The following is a 22,824-nucleotide window of genomic DNA, read 5'->3' on the forward strand; positions in this document are numbered from 1 at the left end:
TGATACAGCCGTTTATTTGCTGAAATGTGTGCCGTTACTCGGCTATTAAAAGGGACAGGCGGCTATTTGAGACTCTTGAGGTACATAGCAGTCGAATGACTGGGAAGTAGTGAACTACATGTAGTTCAACTAGTAATTTAACTATATTTTGTAGTAGCTTGGTGGGAGCTGAACTATATTCAAATCTTGGTTGTGTTTTTAGTAATTTATTACTTATTATTTTTTTATATTTTTTATATATAGCAGCGTAGCAAACCACTGGAACTACACACTACTTTTTTCTCTCCAAAATAACAGAAAATATGGCCAAGAATTGATTTTATTCTTCGACAGGAGAACTGCCGTATTCTCATGTGTGTTTAATAGGCTAAAGTACACATTCTGTTAACATATAACCCCAGAGTGATCTGTTCTTGCTATTTGTCTATGACATTTCAGATTTAGATATGATAATATAATATATAAGTAGTTTGGATGTAGTGAACTACTTTTGTGAAGTAAACTATATTTTTGTCAAGGGTAGCTGTAGTGTAGCTTAACTTCTTCCAGTGTGAAGTAATTGGGAGCTTGGTGAACTACATTTTTGACAGTGTAAATTGGTCCATCCATGCCGTGGCAGACCCAGGATTCGAACCATCATTTCCAAAGACGCAACACACTTCACAAAGTTCCAGAAAATGATGTCATGGCTTCAGAAGCTTCTGATATGCTAATTGACATCATTTGAGTCAATTGGAGGTGTACCTGTGGATGTACCTTCAAACTCAGTGCCTCTTAGCTTGACATCATGGGAAAATCAAAAGAATCAGCCAAGACCTCAGGAAAACAATTGTAGACCTCCACAAGTCTGGTTCATCCTTGGGAGCAAATTCCAAATGCCTGAAGGTCTCACGTTCATCTTTACAAACAATAGTACACAAGTATAAACACCATGGGACCACGCAGCCGTCAAACCGCTCAGGAAGGAGACGTGTTCTGTCTCCTAGAGATGAGCGTACTTTGGTGTGAAAAGTGCAAATCAATCCCAGAACAACAGCAAATGACCTTGTGAAGATGCTGGAGGAAACGGGTAAAAACGTATCTATATCCACAGTAAAAGTCCAATACTGACATAACCTGAAAGGCCGCTCAGCAAGGAAGAAGCCACTGCTCCAAAACTGCCATAGAAAAAGTCTGACTACGGTTTGCAACTGCACACGGGAAGGAAGATCGTACTTCTTGGAGAAATGTCCTCTGGTCTGATGAAACAAAAATAGAACTGTTTGGCCATAATGACCAGCGTTATGTTTGGAGGAAAAGGGGGAGGCTTGCAAGCCGAAGAACACCATCCCAACCGTGAAGCACGGGGTGGCAGCATCATGTTGTGGGGGTGCTTTGCTGCAGGAGGGACTGGTGCACTTCAAATAGATGGCATCATGAGGATGGAAAATGATGTGGATATATTGAAGCAACATCTCAAGACATCAGTTTGGTCACAAATGTGTCTTTCAAATGGACAATTACCCCAAGCATACTTCCAATGTTGTGGCAAAATGGCTTAAGGACAACAAAGTCAAGGACAAAACCCTAACCTCAATCCAATAGAACATTTGTGGGCAGAACTGAAAAAGTGTGTGCGAGCATGGAGGCCTACAAAGCTGACTCAGTTACACCAGCTCTGTCAGGAGGAATTCACCCAACTTATTGTGGGAAGCTTGTGGAAGGCTAACCGACATGTTTCACCGAAGTTCAACAATTTAAAGGCAATGCTACCAAATACTAATTGAGTGTATGCACATTTCTGACCCACTGGGAGTGTGATGAAAGAAATAAAAGCTGAAATAAATCATTCTCTCTCCTATTATTCTGACATTTTACATTCTTAAAATAAAGTGGTGATCCTAACTGACCTAAGACAAGAAATATTTACTATGATTAAATGTCAGGAATTGTGAAAAACTGAGTTCAAATGTATTTGGCTAAGGTGTATGTAAACTTCCAACTTCAACTGTATATGCTATATATACAAGGAAGCGAGAGCAGCTATATTTTACCAATAGTAAGCTTGGTCGTCATGGCCTGACATGAAAATCAGACAGTAAATTCTCTGACAGACAGCACCCGGCAGACAGGGTGGCCCATTCATTTTCAATGAATCCTGGACTGGATTCTATTATTATTATTATTTTATACATTTTATTTTGGTGATTACGATCTTGTCTCATCGCTGCAACTCCCCAATGGGCGAAGGTCGAGTCATGCGTCCTCCAAAACATGACCCGCCAAGCCGTGCTTCTTAACACTCACTCGCTTAACTTGGAAGTCAGCCGCAACAATGGGTCGGAGGAAACACCGTTCACCTGACGACCTTGGCCAATTGTGTCAAGTAGTTACTATCTTGTCTCATCGCTACAACTACGGGCTCGGGAGAGACGAAGGTCGAAAGCCGTGTGTCCTCCAAAACACAACCCAACCAAGCCCGCACTGCTTCTTAACACAGCGTGCATCCAACCCGGAAGCCAGCCACGCCAATGTGTCGGAGGAAACACCGTGCACCTGGCGACCTGTTTAGCGCGCACTGCGCCCGGGCCGCCACAGGAGTCGCTGGTGCGCGATGAGAGAAGGACATCCCTACCGGCCAAGCCCTCCCTAACCCGGACGACGCTAGGCCAATTGTACGTTGGCCTAGCGAACCCAGAGTCTCTGGTGGCACAGCAACTGACCACAGCCCTAGACCACTGTGCCACCCGGGAGGCCCAAAATCAATGTTTTCTAATGATCTGTTTCAGCAATTATTTTTTTGCTCGTCTATAATGTTTGTTAAATTTCGTTGCTATGGTCACTGGCTGCTGTCACCCTTGTGTGTGTGTGTGTGTGTGTGTGAAGGCACTAGCCGCTTTGTGGGACAAGTGGTGTGTACTCCATACTGTGATATTCCCGCTGGTTGTTGGAAATGCACTTAAAGGACCGTGGCTGGCCGCACCACTCTTCTATTCGCATGCTCTATTCACTCCGTACAGACGGTTGACAGCCAGACCTCAAGCACATTAATAACTTAACTGCACGGGGAACAACGAGGACACTTTGATGAAACAAGAATCTACTTGGCAATATTTCTTGGTGCAGTTTGAACAAACAAATCACTTGCTGGATCATAGTTTTTAATAGCCGTTATCATATTATCTCACTGTCAAATATTCAAACAAAACTAACATCTCGCTGGCTGTCCGTTGAATATGCGAACAAACAAATCACATATTCTAATCAATGGTTTTCACAATATCTCATTATCACTGTGGAAAACAACGCATGATATCTAACTCAGGGAAGAGCTGCGAAGGCGGGATAAAGAACCTGTGCATGTGTCCGAGTCAGACAGAGATAAAACCAGAGCGAGAGAATAGGAGAGAGATAGAAGGAGAGAGCAGGAGACAGGAGTGGACAAGACAGAGAGAAAGAGAGAGAGAGAGAGAGAGAGAGCTGTGGTCTGGTGTGTTCTGTTCTGTGGCGATAAAGACTGTTCTGTCTGTTCCACCGTCAGCCATCTGTAGAGTGCTCTAGTCCACATCACATTTTGATTGAACAGAGCCTCCAGCGCAGGCAAACAATACCATACATACTTCACACACGCAGTACTCTGTGTGCACTGTTCGCTCACTCAAAGCTTCTCCACAATGAAAGGTAAACAACACAACCAGAGATGTGGGGAGATGTTCTGTCACACCTTGGAATTTGTGGAAACACATACGTTGTACAGTGCAAACAGGTGTGGTGTGTATAATATGACGTTGGTGTGTAGAGTGCGTCTTTTGTCCCTGCTGTTGGGCCTTTCCCTTTGCTTTCTTCCACCGACATCCCGAGGGAGCACGCTGTAGCAGTTATTCAAATTGGTGTGCCGTATTCTCTGTGTGTGAACCGTGTCAGGTGATTTGAATGAGCGGTGTCGGGGAGGGTTTTGAATAATGGGCGCACGCAGAAATAGGCCAACATAAACGTTATAAATAACGTCACCTCGGAGAGAAGGATAAGCCTCATCATACTCTCTACTGTCCCACCTCATATATATATACTATGAAACTACCTCTGCCTGGTTCCACGTTCAGAGCTGTATAATAGAGCAGCCATTGGCTTTTGTTACATGTGAGTTCAAACAAGGACGCGGGACGTGTGATGAGAGAGAGACTGGCTGGAAGTGAAGTTTGCTTTGTCACATTTGTGTTTCTGAGTGTAGGGAGCATCCCTTCTCTCTGACGGTTTGACTTTTTCTGAATGAGGTACAACAGCTTAGAGAGGAAATGAACAGAGGTCAGTGCCACTGTGTGTGTGTGTGTGTGTGTGTGTGTGTGTGTGTGTGTGTGTGTGTGTGTGTGTGTGTGTGTGTGTGTGTGTGTGTGTGCGTGCAACGTAGCCTGTAGCAGTGGAAAATAAGCAATACTAATCAGAATTCACAAAGAGGAGCAGGGCCAACAGGGCTAACCCAAACAAAAGTATATATATAATTTTGGCCAGAGTTGCTCCCCTCCTCAAGAAAGGCAACGGATAGATTCTAGTCATACAACCGCCGTAAATCCATCAGAGTCTGGCAGCGTTTTGAATCTTTTCATCCCTCTTTCACTGTTGATGCTCAGAAAGCGTGTCACCTTCATCAGAGGAAGCCTGGCTAGACGCGGGAACAAAAGATACATGTTCTAAGTTCTCAGTCTACCATACAGGCATGTCTGGCAGGTCATCATTTTCCACTTTCACTTTTTTCATTGATTTGACCCTTTTCCATCTTAAGCCTGTTAGAAAATACAAACGAGTGTGGAGGCACCAGAACAGGAGAGGGCCGGGCATTTAAACCAAGGAGAGACTGCCAGTGTCCATTTCTCAAACGGTCACCTGCAAGATCACCTGCAGGCAATCCCATAGAAGAAATACCAAGAGAGACACTCAACGACACGTCCTATTGTGAAAGTACAGTAGAGAAAGTCGGTGACACATCTCATTATGGACGGCGCTGTTTCCAAATGACTGATTGATTCAAATGTCAGAGCCGTGGAGAGTGGAGAGCCTCTGGGACTTAGATGAGACCTGTTTCGGTCCAGCCCTGAAAACGGATAAATCATTGCGATGTCAAGACATCATATCAATATCTCCCTGTCCTTGTTCTCTGAGGGACGATGACAGTCCTCTCTGCATGCCTACACTGGCATCGATTTCTGTGTCATGGTTATGAAGTCTATGAGTCATCCAGTCCTACCCACACACACACACACACACAGTGTTACGGCCAACTGGCTGAACACAAGGCAGACGGCGTGGAGGGAAACAACAGCGAGTCGCTCGGCTAACAACGACAGATAATCACAGTAATTATACAGCAGGAGAATGTCCGCAATCCCCAAAAAAGCTATCAAAATAAACTGTCACACTCAATCATGTCTGAAAATGATAATGTCCCGTGAAATAGTCTCATTAGACAAATGGCAAGACACCATGCTATGGCTGACATGATAGAAAGAACCAGGGAGATTGTTTCCAGGAAAGCAAACTCATCAATTCCTCTCTTTGGCTCCCATAACCAACCGTCCTAAATTTACTGGCCAGCTCTCCAGGTTTTCTCCCGCCTCACCCCTCTCTCTCTCTCTCTTTCTCTCTAGTGTACTCTTCAACCCTCTCTCTGTATCTCTCCCTCGAGCTCTCGGTCTGCCTGCCTCTCTCTCCATCGTCCTCCACCAACTTGCCATCCCTCTCTCTCTCCCTCCACCAGTACCCCCCCTACCCATATCTCTCCCTCTCTCTTGTCTATACGTTTTCTGTGGGTGTATTGGCTGTAGATTGACGTCCGTCTCTGTCCCACAGTGCTGAGGAAAGGAGCAGCTCCAGCCAAGGAATCCAACAGAATTGCACCGTCTGGGGACTCTGTTACGATGGAGGCAAGACATGGTGTGTGTGGGAGATTCAACATGTGGATATATTATTGCTTAAAGTCCATTACTATGATACTAAAATTAAAACCTATGTTATTACTACTGAACGACCAACCACAACTATTACATTGACATTTTAGTCATTAGGCTGGCACTCTTATCCAGAGCGACGTATTGCATTCATCTTAAGATCACAGTCGTAAGTAACATTTTTCTCAATGCAGAAGTTATCAGCTAAGTCAGTGTTGGTAGGAAAGGGCAAGTGCAAGGTTACTTTTTTGGGGGAGGGGGGGGGTTATAAGACTGAGATGTCTTAATTAATGTAGGGTTTCAGATGTTTTTGGAAGATGGTCAGGGACTCTGCTGTCCTAGCTTCAGGGGGAAGCTAGTTCAACCATTGGGGTGCCACCTGGCACAGCCAGAAGAGGACTGGCCACCCCTCATAGCCTGGTTTCTTCCTAGGTTCTGGCCTTTCTAGGGAGTTTTTCCTAGCCACATTGTTTCTACACCTGCATTGCTTGCTGTTTGGGGTTTTAGGCTGGGTTTCTGTCCAGCACTTTGTGACATCAGCTGATGTAAGAGGGGCTTTATAAATACATTTTATTGAAGAGAAAGAGCAACAATTGTGATGGCACATGTACATCTGGGTAGGGGCTGAGTGGGTAGGGTTGGAGGAGAGATGGAGAGAACATTTAAAAAGTAGTGATCAGAGATCTGGAGGGGATTGCAGTAAGATGAGGTTAAGCATATTGCCTGCCTTGTGAGGGGGAAGGGGAGGGGACTGGGAAAGGGTGAGGTCAAAAGAGGCAAGGAGGGGAAAGACATTTGTGGAAAGAAATGTGTAGAATTCAGGCGTTTTGTAGGTTGAAGTCGCCCTGTATGATGAGCTGTGAGCCATCGTCTGGAAGTAGCTTATCAAGGTGTCAATCTCATTGAGGAATTCTCAAAGAGGACCTAGTGGGTGATAGATGACAACAATGTTAAGCTAGATTGGACAAGTGACATGAGGAGATGGACAGGTGAGAGAGGAGGAAAAGAGAATCTCAATTTAGGAGAAATTAGTAGCCCTGTGCCACCACCATGATGACCAGATGCTCTTGGTCTATGAGAGAACACATAGTCAGATAACGAGAGAGCAGCCGGAGTAGCAGTGTTCTCTGGGGTAATCCATGTCTCTGTCAGGGCCAAAAAGTGAAGGGACTGACCACAGATTGGCAGTTTCAAAGGCTGCCAAAGACTAGGATGTCCACATGGGTTGTGCGTGCTGGGTACACTAGATTAGAAGGGTTGAAACCACGGGGTGGGGCGCATCTGTAAAACCTATAGTGACAGGAGTAAGCAGGCATGGAAATCACACACATACTTGACAAAGCTACAAAAGAGCAAAATTAGATCATCTGAAAATAACGAGGTAACATAGCCAAGTAAGAGAGTGGTGTGCAGCCTTCCTCTCTTTCCTTCCTCGAGTAACATCGCAGAACAATTCTGCAGAATGTCTTTGTTTTGGCGACAGTCTTCGTTTTGGGAGACAACACCACCATCTGACAAGACTGCCGCTTACTGTAACCGCTGAAAAACTGGGAGAGACTAAAGTACTAACACTAATTGTAGGGCCCTATAAAATCCGCAATGCGGAGAACGCGGACGGGATCACGGAATCCAGACATTAAAATGGAATTCAACAATATCGTAACATTTATTGAACTTAGTAGGGAACCAAATAAATAAATGTTCCCAAGTTTATCATAAGACATGAACAGACTGCACCAGTGATTCGTATTTCCTCCAAATTTCTGAAGAGGCAAAGAGAATTCTCCCTATCTGTGTATGCGCAGTGTGCGCGTCTAACACTTTGTGTAGCCGTTAGTGATGATGCTAATAAAAAATATTCTGGTAAGATCCACTGGAATTGAAGGGTAACTACACCCAAAAATCTACATTCCTCAAGTTTTTCAAAGACCTCAAAAGTGGTCTCTTGATGTGGTTTAAGCATTGTTGTGGACTTGGAACGCCCAATTTATTTGTTCTTTTCTATTAAGAATTTGTAATTTTGAGATCCAAAACATGAAAAAATAAAAGGCTGATTGCCTAGCAGAGGTGAAGAAAACTACCCCCTCCAATGGACAAAGCCACCAATTATCAGTCACAAATGGACCTGAAACCAGTCCAAGTCAATGTTCCAACACTTCACAGCCACAAGTACTGAGCATTCAGCAGTTCAAAGCAATGATAGAGTAGGAAGCTAGGTAGACGGGTAGCACTAGGGTAACTAGAATTACCCTATCCAGACTATATCAACAACAACACTTATTTCAAGTCAAAAAGGCTACTCTTGCAGAGATTAGCTGCCTTCCCAGGCTGTAGATGAGCACAGCTGCAAATATTACAATACGCTGAAGGGTAATTCATTTACACATCTCTTATTCTATTCAATTCTGTAATACTCTATTCAAATCTGTGTAGCGCAACTATACTATGCACAAAACGATCTTTGCCTCACCACCAACTGTAACTGAGAGACATGCCATTTAGTGAGAGAGGCTGGGATCTGAAACTGGAGTGTCCCTAGAGAAACCTTCCACCCTTCTCCCTGACCTGACCCTCCTTCACAACACACGCACGCACACGCACATGCACAAACACACATGCATGCACAATACGCACGGACACACGCAGCTCCAATAACCTGAATGGAGCGCAAACATCAGATGAGATCGATAACAAAAGCAACTCATTGAAAATCTGAAGACGGAATAAGAGACGACTGCACCTGGCATTTCAAGGCTACCATGGCAACTAGACCAAATGGCTGTTCATTTGGTGAGGTCCATCAAACACTCCAGATTACGCAACGCTTTCCTGAGAAGCGCTCTCCACCAATGGGAGAATACTTTATTTATACCCTTCACAGATGCACCTGTTGCTTGTTGGGCAGTGAAGGAATGTGTGTGTGTGTGTGTGTGTGTGTGTATGCGGGCGTGTCACACACCATATGTAAAATTTATAGCCAAATGTTTTGTGCGCTGATAGTGACTGAGATAGGCTGTTCTCTTGTTGCCATGACACTGCCTATGGAACGACAGGGATATGTAAACTAGCCAACAACATTGGCCGTAGCGTACAGAGGTGTGTGTCATGTTAATCCTCTGTTAAGACAATATCGGTGATGAGCGATGACTGAACTTTTGGCCTGGTGGGTTTTTTTTGTGTGTGTGTGTGTGTGTGCACATTTGTGCATGTACGTGATTCCGAGGGGTGCGGATTAGGTCTGGTCGGGTTGAGGGAGTACACACGGGGACATAAAACAAGAGACAAATGGACTTGGAGACACACACACTAACATCTCAGTATTATGACCGCGTGAGTTTACATACCGGCGGTCTGTTTAAGAATACAACATGGCAGAGAGACACAGATGCCGGGATGCTGGACTCATTCACAAACACGCACATGCACAAACACACGCACGCACACAGCACGCACACAGCAGGCACACAGTGCCACGACTCAGTGCCAGGATCTCTCTCACTGAGCGGTTTGAGGATTTGGGCACGTTCTTCGGTTTTGCACTGAAACATGGCATTGAATAGTTCCCGGCCAGATGTCTTGATCCCACTCAACCACATACAAACACCTGGATAACTACCACCACTGAACAAAAGTACGTAATCCCCTTTAAACTAAACTGCCTGGCAGTCTCCCTGTAAGACTTAATCTAAGGGATACAAATAGAGGCAATCGTGACTGTGCTCGTGAGACAGGCTTTTATAAAAAATGTATGCACGCATGCACGCACGCTCCCCCACACACATGGTCGGCTGAGTAAATACTACAATAAGCTGTATATGTGTGTGTGTGTGTGTGTGTGTGTGTAACAGCTATAGAGGCACGATCTGTCCACTGCTTCTCTTCTCCTGAGGAATGTAAGGAATGCTCCAGCTCTGCAGGCCACCAGGATGTTGCACGCACGCGCACACACACACACACACACACAGTGGACAGGACAGTGCACATGTGTAAGGACGTGGGTAACAGTACGTTTATCACGGTACGCAAAAGAAAACACATAAAGCACACACCTTCAAAACCAAGGCATGGACCTCACATCAGATACTACCCCCGTACTTAAGTGTCTATACAATATGTGTTACGATACTATATGCATCACGATTGCAATTCGACACAGCTATTGTACTGCGATTCGCTGTTCCAGACACATTTCACTATACTGTCTGTCTGCTGTAGAGGGACAAGAGGGAGCCATAATAAACACAGGTTTTGATCAGTCCGGGAAATAAAAGAGCTGAAAACATGTTGCCTCGCCTTTTATAAAGAAGATTGAGGCCAAAGTATATGAGGAGAAATGCAGATTTGAATAAAAAAAATCTGTAGAATCGATAATCAAAATGATATTGCGTCCCAATACTCTACTGTACCGATCCCACCCCCCCAATCCATCCTTCACGAATACACATTGTAACAGTACGTTAACACTGCGTATACAGGATGTGCAGGCATGTACACACACATACTGTACAAATACACATTCTCTTCCAGACACACACCTCTGTGTTCCTACAGGGAGATGCTCTGTGTTAGGGAGAAATATAGTTTGTTGATAGTACACTCTCAGAAAAAAATGGTACGGTTAGGGTACAGTATTGTTGCCGGGGATACAAAAATATTTACCTTCAGAGGTACACATATAATCTCACACGGTACATGCAGATAATCTAGTATAATGGTAAAAAATAAAATCACAATATTTTGAATATTAAGGTACAGTCATCACATACTCTCAAAAACCACACCCATCACTATCATATTTCCCAGTATGTCCTATTGCAGGTTGATAAAAACAAAAATTCAATGTGTGTTTTTTCATGCTCATTGAACATGTTTGGAAATCCTAAATCTGTCTGGATTCCAATAGGAATTTCATATCACTTTGAAAGCCAGCATAACGTGACTTGCCTGATGTTGCCTGCAACCCAGCAGTTTCAGACCATTGTGTTGGGGTAAAACTAGGTTGTCAAAGTATGGCCTTATGACCTACAGTATGTCATATATTGTCATAAAGAGTTTGATTTCAAATATAAAATATTCACTTAGGCACTTACTATGTGAAGGTTATAGGCCTGAAGGCCTTTGAATGCAACAACCATGACTCTGTCTTTAGCAAAACACAGTCATGGGTGGTACTGGTAACTAAAATTCACTTGAAAGGCACCCTGGGAAATATGCAAATAAGGCATTACACCCTGCAGTGTTGAACAACAGCCAAAAACCTTTTAGAGCTACATTTTTGCCACTTAAAAAGAACAAGCTGCTTTGTCCCTATGGTGATACCCTAAAAAGGCAAATGTGTACCTTTTCCAAAGGTACGCATTTGTACCTTTACTATCTTGTCCCCTAAGGTACACTATTGGCTCTTTTAAGGTACAAATTGTAGGGGTACATTAATGTACTTAGAACCAGAGGTAATTATGTGGTAAGTAAAAATCAGGGCCAGTAGCAAGCTGTCTGTATTTATATACTGCAGAGGGCAGAAGTGATGACTTGCTGGCTTTATATTATCTACGTGTCTGGAGGTGTGTGTGTGTGTGTGTGTGTGTGTGTGTGTGTGTGTGCGCGCGCGTATGCGCGTGTGCCTCAGTAGAGCCAGTCACAGTTAGAGCCATTGATTTTGTGTTGAAACAGATGGCGTTATTTCACTATACCACCAGACCGGGGCAGGGACAGGACTGCTGACTGAGACGCCACCTCTATACCCCCAACACACCTCTGGTCTTTTCCTGCTCTCTTTACTAATAGCCTCCGCTCTTAGGGGATAGTGGCTATATATTTTCCCCTCTCCTCTGACTGGTTCTTATAGTAAGGACAGACGTGACCCTGGTGGTTTCTAGGGATAGCTGCCTGTGCAAATGTCACTGATTCAGCTCAGATCACCTCCCACATAGGATTGCAGTAAGAAGGTAAAGCTAGTATGAGCCTAGCATCGACTGCCAAGAGCCACTCAAACAATATACTGCTCGTGACTTGTGTGTTGTTGTTGTTGTTGTTGATTATGAGGGGAAGTGGGGACAGGGAGTAGCTGTCAACTCCAGTTCTACCCCAACAAAACCCACCCTGAGCAGGACATTGACCACTGATCTGTGAGTATGTCCTGCCTCGCCTGCTTAGGGTAGTATTTTAGGAGTGGTGCTGGAATGCTGCGTCTACAGTTTCATAGAGAAACATTATCTATGGACAACCCAATTCCTTCTAAAGGCACTTCCATCTAAATGAAGAGTATCTCTGACATGTCTACCTTTACAAATAAACAACTGTTTCCTGGTTCAACCAAAGTTCTCTCGACTCTGAAAAGGAAATGGGATGTTACCAAAATTATCTTCAATCTGTGAAATGCCTTTGTTATTATCTTCTTCTGTGTAATATCTTTGTTCTTACCTTGTTCTGGTCAGTCCAGTACAGGAAGTAGCCCTGGGGGTCGACTCGTAAGGTCACAGGGGTCACCGTAGTGGAGTCCTGTTGAGAGAGGAAAGCATTCCATTTGTGAGAGCTAGAAATGTGTGTGCTGAACAGAGCACATGTTGTTAAAGTGTGTGTATCATTTTGTTGCGTGATTGAATGCGACAGAGAGCTGCTTCCGTTCCGCTGTGCTTAAAACAGCGGGCTTTGATTGAAACAGGAGAGAGCTGCCGCGTGTGTGTATTGAAACAGAAGAAACCTGCCGCGTATGCTATTGTCTTTCAGACACCATCCTACAAAAGGACAACACCAAGGCATTATGTCACCACACACACACACACACACAGTAACAGTCCCAGCCCAGGGCCGTCTTTACACAACGTAGCAAAGGCAGATACTGTTGGCTGCTTCTATAAAAAGCCGTGGCGTTTCTGTCTATAGTTGCCAGCCCAGCACAGCACTCAGCTGAACACACTGACTGGTTGTCTTCCTGTCCTAGGCCTGATGAATCATACAGGAATACATACAGTACAATTGGACACACTGTGAAGCTGGGACTCTTCAAAAGGATTCCAAGATATCGCCCATGCTGCATCAGAGAATCAGACATAATAGATTCTGAAAAAAAGTGTCTAAGACAAAGTTAGCTTCCCAAATGGCACCCTATTCCCTGTATAGTACACTACTTTTGACCAGAGTCCACAGCCACCCTTTTAAAATGGTATAGGTCCACTACTGTATGCTGTTCACTATGTTGAAGGTTGTATGCGTGCTATGACATCATGTGAGGGGTCAGATTGCATACACTGAAGAAAAATGGAAACGCAACATGCAACAATTTCAAAGATTTTACTGAGTTTCAGTTCATATAAGGAAATCAGTCAAAACAGGCCCTAATCTATGGATTCACCATGACTGGGAATACAGATATGCATCTGTTGGTCAAAGCTCCCTTAAAAAAAGTGAAGTGGATTAGAAGACCAGTCAGTATCTGGTGTGACCACCATTTGCCTCATGCAGAGAGACACATTTCCATCGCATAGAGTTGATCAGGCTGTTGATTGTGGCCATGTGGAATGTTGTCCCTGTCCTCTTCAATGGCTGTCCAAAGTTGCTGGATATTGGCGGGAACTGGAACACACTGTCGTACACGTTGATCCAGAGCATCCCAAACATGCTCAATGGGTGACATGTCTGGTGAGTATGAGGTGATGGCGGCGGATGAATGGCACAATAATGGGCCTCAGGATCTCGTCATGATATCTCTGTCTTATTCAAATTGCCATCGATAAAATGCAATTGTGTTCGTTGTCCGTAGCTTACGCCTCCCCATACCATAACCTCACTGCCACCATGGGGCTCATCAGAAAACCGCTCGGCCATCTGCCCGGTACAGTTGAAATCGGGATTCATCCGTGAAGTGCACACTTCTCCAGCGTGCCTGTGGCCATCGAAGGTGAGCATTTGCCCACTGAAGTTGATTACAACGCCGAACTGCAGTCAGGTCAAGACCCTGGTAAGGTCAACGAGCGCACAGATGAGCTGCCCTGAGACCGTTTCTGACCGTTTGCAGAAATTCACCTGTGTGATGACGATGCTGCTTAATCAGCTTCTTGATATGCCACACCTGTCAGGTGGATGGATTATCTTGGTAAGGAGAAATACTCACTAAACAGGGATGTAAACCAATTTGTGCACAAAAAAAACTATTTGAGATAAATAAGCTTTTTGCGCATATGGAACATTTCTGCGATCATTTATTCCAGCTCATGAAACATGTTTATATTTTTTCTCCCTTGTGATTTTAAATAAGGACTGTCTTAGTCACTAGGGGGTCAGTTACTAGTCCTGGACTGAAAAGCATATTCAATGGCGAATCCCTTTTTAGTCCAGGAGTAGGTTTAGCCTGGATCTGGGAAACTGGCCCAAGAGGTCTAGTATTTAGAAGATTTCTTACGGCCTATAGCTGTCTTACTGGAAACAGAGGGTTGGCGGGTGAGAGATCATCATTGGGTTCTGGTCACCTGTAACAGGGTAACCTGAACTGGTGTTACCTGATGTACCCGCTGACCGCTCTAAACAGAATTGATTGCAATCGTATCAATCACACTCTATTCCATATAGACAGAGAAGGAGTGTGAGAGAGAGAGAGCGAGAAGGAAAGAAGGAAAGAAAGAACAGAAAGAAAGAAAAGAAAATCACAAATGGTCAACTTACACACATGAAAAGCATGCCATGACTCATAACAAATCAGATGAAAGATGCACTATATCGAGTACTGGTATTACGATGACAAAAATTACACAAATTAAGTCTGGGCATGGCTAAGTGTTTGTCTTCAGCAGAATGTTGCAACTTTTAGTCCTAAACTACACAGAGGATTTCATGGATGATGTTGTATATCAGACTGAGAGATCTAAAGATGGCTGGTCACCAGTGACAATCTGAGTAACGATGTGGTCCAGTACATATATTTTTTCAACCAAATCTCTATTTTTGATGTAAATGGGATATTTTATATACACTTTTATATATACATACACTTTTTGGGCGATATCACTAGAGGTCGACCGATTATGATTTTTCACCGCCGATACCGATACCGATTATTGGAGGACAAAAAAGGGCAGATACCGATTAATCGGCCAATTTTTATATATATATATTTGTAATAATGACAATTACAACAATGCTGAATGAACAGTTATTTTAACTTAATATAATACATAATACGTAATATAATACATCAATAAAATCTATTTAGTCTCAAATAAATAATGAAACATTGGTTTAAATAATGCAAAAACAAAGTGTTGAGAAGAAAGTAAAAGTGTAATATGCCATATAAAAAAAGCTAACGTTTAAGTTCCTTGCTCAGAAGATATGAAAGCTGGTGGTTCCTTTTAACATGAGTCTTCAATATTCCCAGGTGATAGGTTTAAGGTTGTAGTTATTATAGGAATTATAGGACTATTTCGCTCTCTGCCATTTGTATTTCATATACCTTTGACTATTGGATGTTCTTATAGGCACTATAGTATTGCCAGTGTAACAGTATAGCTTCCGTCCCTCTCCTCGCCCCTACCTGGGCTTGAACCAGGGACACATCGACAACAGCCACCCTCGAAGCATCGTTACCCATCGCTCCACAAAAGCCGCGGCCCTTGCAGAGCAAGGGGAACAAGTACTTCAAGGTCTCAGAGCGAGTGACGTCACCGATTGAAACGCTATTAGCGCACACCCCGCTAACTAGCTAGCCATTTTACATCGGTTACACCAGCCTAATCTCGGGGGTTGATAGGCTTGAAGTCAAGTCATAAACAGCTCACTTGAAGCATTGCGAAGAGCTGCTGGCAAATGCACGAAAGTGCTGTTTCAATGAATGCTTACATGCCTGCTGCTGCCTACCACCACTCAGTCAGACTGCTCTACCAAATATCAAATCATAGACTTAATTATAACGTAATAACACACAGAAATACGAGCCATAGTTTCCGGATTTGACCATATTAATGACCTATAATTTCGAAAACAAAACATTTATTCTTTCAATGAAATACGGAACCGTTCCGTATTTTATCTAACGGGTGGCATCCCTAAGTCTAAATATTGCTGTTCCATTGCACAACCTTCAATGTTATGTCATAATTATGTACAATTCTGGCAAATTAATTACGGTCTTTGTCAGGAAGAAATGGTATTCACACAGGCGGACCAAACTGCTGCATATACACAGACTCTGCTTGCACGGAACGCAAGAGAAGTGACACAATTTCCTTAGTTAAAAGAAATTCATGTTAGCAGGCAATATTAACTAAATATGTAGGTTTAAAAATATATACTTGTGTATTGATTTTAAAGAAAGGCATTGACGTTTATGGTTAGGTACACATTGGTGCAACGATAGTGCTTTTTTTGCGAACGTGCTTGTTAAATCATCACCCGTTTGGCGAAGTAGGTTGTGATTCGATGAGAAATTAACAGGCACCGCATCGATTATATGCAACGCAGGACAAGCTAGATAAACTAGCAATATCATCAACCATGTGTAGTTAACTAGTGATTATGTTGAGATTGATTGTTTTTTATAAGATAGGTTTAATGCTAGCTAGCAACTTACCTTGGTTCCTTGCTGCACTCGTGTAACATGTAGTCAGCCTGCCACACAGTCTCCTCGTGGAGTGCAATGTAATCGGCCACAATCGGTGTCCAAAAATGCAGATTACCGATTGTTATGAAAACTTGAAATCGGCCCTAATTAATCAGCCATTCCGATTAATCGGTCAACCTCTAGATATCACTTGGTTTTGAGAAACTTACACCAACCAGTGATAGACTTCCTCATGCTAGTTCTGCAGTGTCCGGGCGTGAATAAAACTAGAGCACGACCGATACATTGGTTGACCCATATTATTGGCCGATATTAACCTTTCACCTAAATATTTGTACCTAAGAAGGTAAACTAAACAAGTGTTTTGCATTTACTTACGTATTTATAGAGGATATAGTTGCTTTTTGTTGGTTATCATGTAAACCACAAATAAAAAGTTCTCAAATAATGTTCATTTTAATATGCAGTTAAGAAATCATAATTTAAGGGCCTCCCGGGGGTCGCCAGCTGTGCCACCAGAGACCTGGGTTCGCGCCCAGGCTCTGTCGTGACCGGCCGGTAGGGATATTCTTGTCCCATCGCGCACCAGCGACTCCTGTGGCGTGCCGGGCGCAGTGCGCGCTAACCAAGGTTGCCAGGTGCACGGTGTTTCCCACGACACATTGGTGCGGCTGGCTTCCGGGTTGGATGCGCGCTGTGCATCCAACCTGGAATGTTGGGTTGTGTATCGGAGGACGCATGACTTTCAACCTTTGTCTCTCCCGAGCCCGTACGGGAGTTGTAGCGATGAGACAAGATAGTAGCTACTAAACAATTAGATACCACGAAATTGGGGAGAAAACGGGGTAAAAATACATTTAATTTTTTTTTTAAATAATCATAATTTAGAGCACAATTTATTTTATTTTTTATATATGTTTTTCATTCCACCTCAACAAAAATAATATATTAGCAGATATATTGGTAAAAATCCCATATCGGTTGGGCTCTAAATAAAACATGATGAACATAAGCTCCAAAAACACCCTAAAACGTCTTTAGATGTTGTACAAAAATAATTGTCGTTCCAAACTTTATCTGCAACGTTATGTTCCATTTTGTGCAACTCAAGCCATTTCTTTGATTGGAAAACTACGATTTCATAAACTCAGCAAAAGAAACAGGACCCTGTCTTTTAAAGATAATTCGTTAAAAATCCAAATAACTTCACAGATCTTCATTGGAAAGGGTTTAAACACTGTTTCCCATGATAAACAATTAATGAACATGCACCTGTGGAACGGTCGCTAAGACACAAACAGCTTACAGACGGTAGGCAATTAAGGTCACAGTTATGAAAGCTTAGGACACTAAAGAGGCCTTTCTACTGACTCTGAAAAACACCAAAAGAAAAATGCCCAGGGTCCCTGCTCATCTTCGTGAACGTGCCTTAGGCACGCTGCAAGGAGGCATGAGGACTGCAGATGTGGCCAGGGCAATAAATTGCAATGTCTGTACTTTGAGACGCCTAAGACAGAGCTACGGGGAGACAGGACAGACAGCTGATCGTCCTCGCAGTGGCAGACCACGTGTAACAATACCTTCACAGGATTGGTACATTTGAAGATCACACCAGCGGGACAGGTACAGGATGGCAACAACAACTGCCCAATCCCTCCATCAGTGCTCAGACTGTCCGCAATAGGCTGGGAGAGGCTGGATTGAGGGCTTGTAGGCCTGTTGTAAGGCAGGTCCTCACCAGACATCACCGCCAACAACGTCGCCTATGGGCACAAACCCAACGTCGCTGGACCAGACAGGACTGGCAAAAAGTGCTATTAACTGATGAGTTACGGTATTGACTCACCAGGGGTGATGGTCGGATTCGCGTTTATCGTTGAAGGAATGAGCATTACACCGAGGCCTGTACTCTGGAGCGGGGTCGATTTGGACGTGGAGGGTCCGTCATGGTCTGGGGCGGTGTGTCACAGCATCATCGGACTGAGCTTGTTGTCATTGCAGGCAATCTCAACGCTGTGCGTTACAGGGAAGACATTCCTCCCTCATGTGGTACCCTACCTGCAGGCTCATCCTGACATGACCCTCCAGTATGACAATGCGACCAGCCATACTGCTCATTCTGTGCGTGATTTCCTGCAATACAGGAATGTCAGTGTTCTGCCATGGCCAGCGAAGAGCCCGGATCTCTATCCCATTGAGCACGTCTGGGACCTGTTGGATCGGAGGGTGAGGGCTAGGGCCATTCCCCCCAGAAATGTCAGGGAACTTGCAGGTGCCTTGGTGGAGGAGTGGGGTAACATCTCACAGCAAGAACTGGCAAATCTGGTGCAGTCCATGAGTAGGAGATGCCCTTTAGTACTTAATGCAGCTGGTGGCCACACCAGATACTGACTGCTACTTTTGATTTTGACCCCCCTCTGTTTAGGGACACATTATTCAATTTATGTTACACATGTCTGTGGAACTTGTTCAGTTCATGTCTCAGTTGTTGAATCTTGTTATGTTCATAAAAATATTTACACGTGATAAGTTTGCTGAAAATAAAGGCCGTTGACAGTGACGTTTCATTTTTTGCATTTATATTGATGTCCCCACTCTCCCTGGCCACAGCTACAAACACATTGAGTCATTATGGAATTCTTAGAGACTCTTACTCCTGGGTCTGAATTCACACACAATCTCAGAGTATCGGCTGCTAAGAGCTAAAAGGTTTTCTCATTTAGCTCTGGACAAAATCTTACACTAGGGAAGGAAATTGTCATAATTAAAGGAATTTTTCCCATTTCGGAGTAATTGTGATCGTTAACAGGTTTTGTCTCAGCTCTCCTTTGAGTGAAGGGACAGAGGGAAGCAGGCAGACTGAGTGGCGACAGCCTTTTGTGGCCTTGGGAATTCACCCGTCACAGTAGTATTTCGTCCCATTGCTGCTGATGAAGATTTAAGGGTTGTACCATTAGCCATTGCCTAGAAAAGGGGATGGGGCCAAAAAGGGTTGTGTTCTGATTGTTTCGATTGGGTTTTCTAACACTGTCTGGGTGGTTAGCAGTACAGACAGATAGAGTCTATGGAGGCAATTTATCAAACCCCCAGAAAGGATTCGGTATGAGAAATAATGCTTTCCTTCTTCTCCTCTTCTCTCTCCCCCTTTTCCCCATCTCTCATTCTCTGTATTTTCTCTCCCTCTCTCTCTCTCTCTCTCTCTCTCTCTCTCTCTCCCCCCTTCTCCCTCTCGCCTTGCTCTACAACACTTGTCTCAGGCAGTGAATCAAAGTGACTGTATTCTGGCCACTCCATGCCATCTCCGCCCTGCTGAGAGGATTTGGTCTCCACCTCGTCTCAATATTGCACTTTCCTTCGTCGTGTATGTTCACGGTTTCCCATGACTACCGTGTCACGCCTCTTCTGACATGCAGTTGCACCAGGGGGAAAGGTTTTGATTGAGAACATGCTCAATGATTTATGCACGTCTGAATGTATCTCTCTCTCCTTCCCTCCCCTCCCTCTCTCTTTCATTTTTCACTCTTTCCACCGAGGGAAAGGGGGGGACGGAGGGAGGAAGGAAGGAGTGCATGTGAAAACCGTGAGAGTGCGCTCTGTGTGTGTGTGTCAGGAAAGACCTTAGGCTATGGGGTGTGGAGAGAGGTCACGGAAGTCCCCACCCTCATCGGCACACTCTAAAAAACCTGGCTAGCACCGCACACACCTCACACCCCTTCCCACAACATACCGCCCCACACAGAGAGAAAGGAGAGAAAGAGAGATAATTTGTTTAATTGCTATGTATGACTCACAATGACCATAAAGCCTAATAACATTTATAAACAAATATGAGTAAAACATTATTTTTTTTAAGTAGACCCACCCACATATTTTGCCTAGTCTACTTGTTGAGTTTATCAACAGTGACTGCGTCTGATGCCTATCCAAATATCTGAATACATACACACTGTCATCGTTGTGCAATCAATGTTCCTGCTTATTTGCGCGGCTCTGCGTCAGGCAGCCTTCCCGCTGGCAGTCAACACACAGGTGGCAGGTGCATGGCATTTCCAACGCAAACCACCAAAAATGTCCTTATTAATGAATTGCTTATTAAGACAAGTGTAGGTTATTTATTTAAAGCTGCACAGGCTGTCTATAAAAGGTAACAATACCTTCTCTTTTTTTAAAGGCAAAACAACAACAAAAAACGTGGTCTTTCCACATGACCACTGTGTTCAAATAAAACACGTTGCTGTAGCGTTACCTATTAGAAATGACTATGGGAAGTGCTTTGCAGTAGCCTTCTCCTGTAGGCTCATCTCACCCAGAGACGATATGTTGTAGCAGAGCAGTGCTTGACAGCGGTGAGCAATACTTTCTAATCAAGGTCATTTTGCTGTTCCAGGCTGGCGAGAGTGACTGATGATACCAATAGACCACTCATTCAGAGGTTGCTAGCGTTCAATGGTATTATAGCCTTACATGGATGAATGTGGACAAGTCAAAACGAGTGTGATTAAATGGCATACTACTGTGTCGGGTTTCTGTGTAAAACAGTGCATTCAAGGCAATGACCTCTCATTCTCAATCTGAAAAAGCGGGTTTGTGCACACATGCACACACGCGCACGCTCACCGTGACATTTACACCAACATTTCGAAATGCGTTTGACGTCGTCACCCACAACTGTAGCGCTTTCTGTAGCCAAAAGTCGAACAGTGGTGGAACGATATTCCCTCAAGCAGGCAGTGGAGACTGTTGCACCGTGGCAAATGTACAAGACATCCGTTTCAGTGCAGTGGTAACTGTGCACCAAACATTGGCTACATAATAGACAGTGATAAACCAGTCCCCCCCCCCAAAAAAAATCAAATAAGACTTACATCATCCCATTTCATGAATTTGCTGCCCTTTCTCAGGCTCTCGCTCACGGACACCGGCTTGAGCTGCAGCGCATGAACTCCTGGCTGAGCCCCGGCCATTGACTCATCTACTCTCCTCAACCGACAAAAATAAAATAAACGGTTTTAAGTCGCTTTCTCCTTTTTCTTTCCTAAACGAAACGACCCTTCTGCTGAGGAACGATAGGCTGATGGAAGCTCCACTAGTGTTGGCAGTATCTCATTCCAGCATGGGGCTGCGGGTCTCCGCTTTGAAGCTCCCTGACGCGAGTTGGTCGAGAAAGCAGGCTCAGCTGAGGGACTGGGTGAAGTCCGCTGATGACGGCTGATGCAGTTTCAGAAAGAGGGGGAGGGAGGGGGGGTAGAGACTTTGAATGAGTGAGTGTCTGCACTCCTATTTAAAAACAGTCAATGCGGGGAACGAGTTCCGTGGCTCTATGTGATCTAGCGCCTCCCTGCGCTCAAGGCAATGTGGATAGTAGGCCTGCACACACTTCTACTATCCTTGTGGGGACCAAACAATTGATTCCCATTCAAAATCCTATTTTCCCTAACCCTAAACCTAACCCGTAACCTAACCTTAACCCCAACCCCAAAACCCTAACCTAAAACTAACCCTAACTCCTAACTCTAAACCTAACCCCTAAGCCTAAAAAGCCTTTTTCCTTGTGGGGACCCGGCGAAATGTCCCAAAATGGTTCCTTGTTTTACTATCGAGGACTTCTGGTCCCACAAGGATAGTAAAAACAAACCACACACACACACATAGAGAAAGAGAGAGCGAGAGCACTGTTACTTCCTAAAACGTCCAGAAAGGGATGTAACAATATTCAAACCGCTTCAGTAATGTTCCTCTTGGTGGTCAGTGGACAGACCAGCTGTCTGAAATGGAAGCAGTGTTAGGCTTCTTGTCCCATGTCACTAATGATTGATTAATCCTGACACATGCGCCCCCCCCCCCACATACACACAAACGCAGACGTGTGTGTGTCAACATGGCAGCCCAAAGAGAGACGTGTGGCTTCAGTTCATCTTTCAAAGAGCTATTTTTAAAATAGTCGTATGGGGGGACAAACAAATATGGGTTTGAAGTCAGTTGTGTGTTAGGTCACTTGGATCACCCACAACCTCACGTCATGTCTGCTGTGAAGCGTTACAGACGAGACAAGCAAACTACAGTGTACTCAGCTTATTACAAACACAGATCTACTATAATAATCTACCATCTATAGCGAGCGGTCGGAAACCATACAGAGAAAGCCTCCAATTACTGTGTGCATTTCACTTTTAAGAGAAAACCCTATTAGAAGATCAAATTGTCAAGGGTGGATGCAATTCTTTTAAGACCAATGCAATAGGTTCTCATTGTCACGTCTGTTCCCGCTCCCCCTCTCTGGCGCTCGAGGTCTCCAGGCTGCTCATCATTACGCAACACCTGTCAGCGTCGTTACGCGCACCGGCGCTTCAT

General features: G+C 44.2%; 1 protein-coding gene across 3 annotated transcripts in view; it reads right to left on the reverse strand.

Moving 5' to 3' along the window:
* LOC109900969 (1-phosphatidylinositol 4,5-bisphosphate phosphodiesterase beta-1) overlaps positions 1–21,872 on the reverse strand; it is a 245,935-nt gene extending 224,063 nt beyond the window's left edge. For 2 of the 3 annotated variants that reach the window (XM_020496905.2, XM_031837515.1), the window contains exons 1-2: positions 21,339–21,871; positions 12,342–12,419 (exon numbers count right to left, since the gene is read on the reverse strand). In XM_020496905.2, the coding sequence (XP_020352494.2) occupies positions 12,342–12,419; positions 21,339–21,437 (177 nt within the window). In that variant the 5' untranslated portion in view covers positions 21,438–21,871. Of the gene's footprint in view, positions 1–12,341; positions 12,420–21,338 lie in introns of all 3 variants that reach the window. The other variant, XR_004211942.1, reaches the window with a different exon arrangement.
* Between the last annotated feature and the right edge of the window lie 952 nt (positions 21,873–22,824).

Source organism: Oncorhynchus kisutch, linkage group LG12, assembly GCF_002021735.2.
Source record: "Oncorhynchus kisutch isolate 150728-3 linkage group LG12, Okis_V2, whole genome shotgun sequence".
Lineage (NCBI taxonomy): Eukaryota > Metazoa > Chordata > Actinopteri > Salmoniformes > Salmonidae > Oncorhynchus > Oncorhynchus kisutch.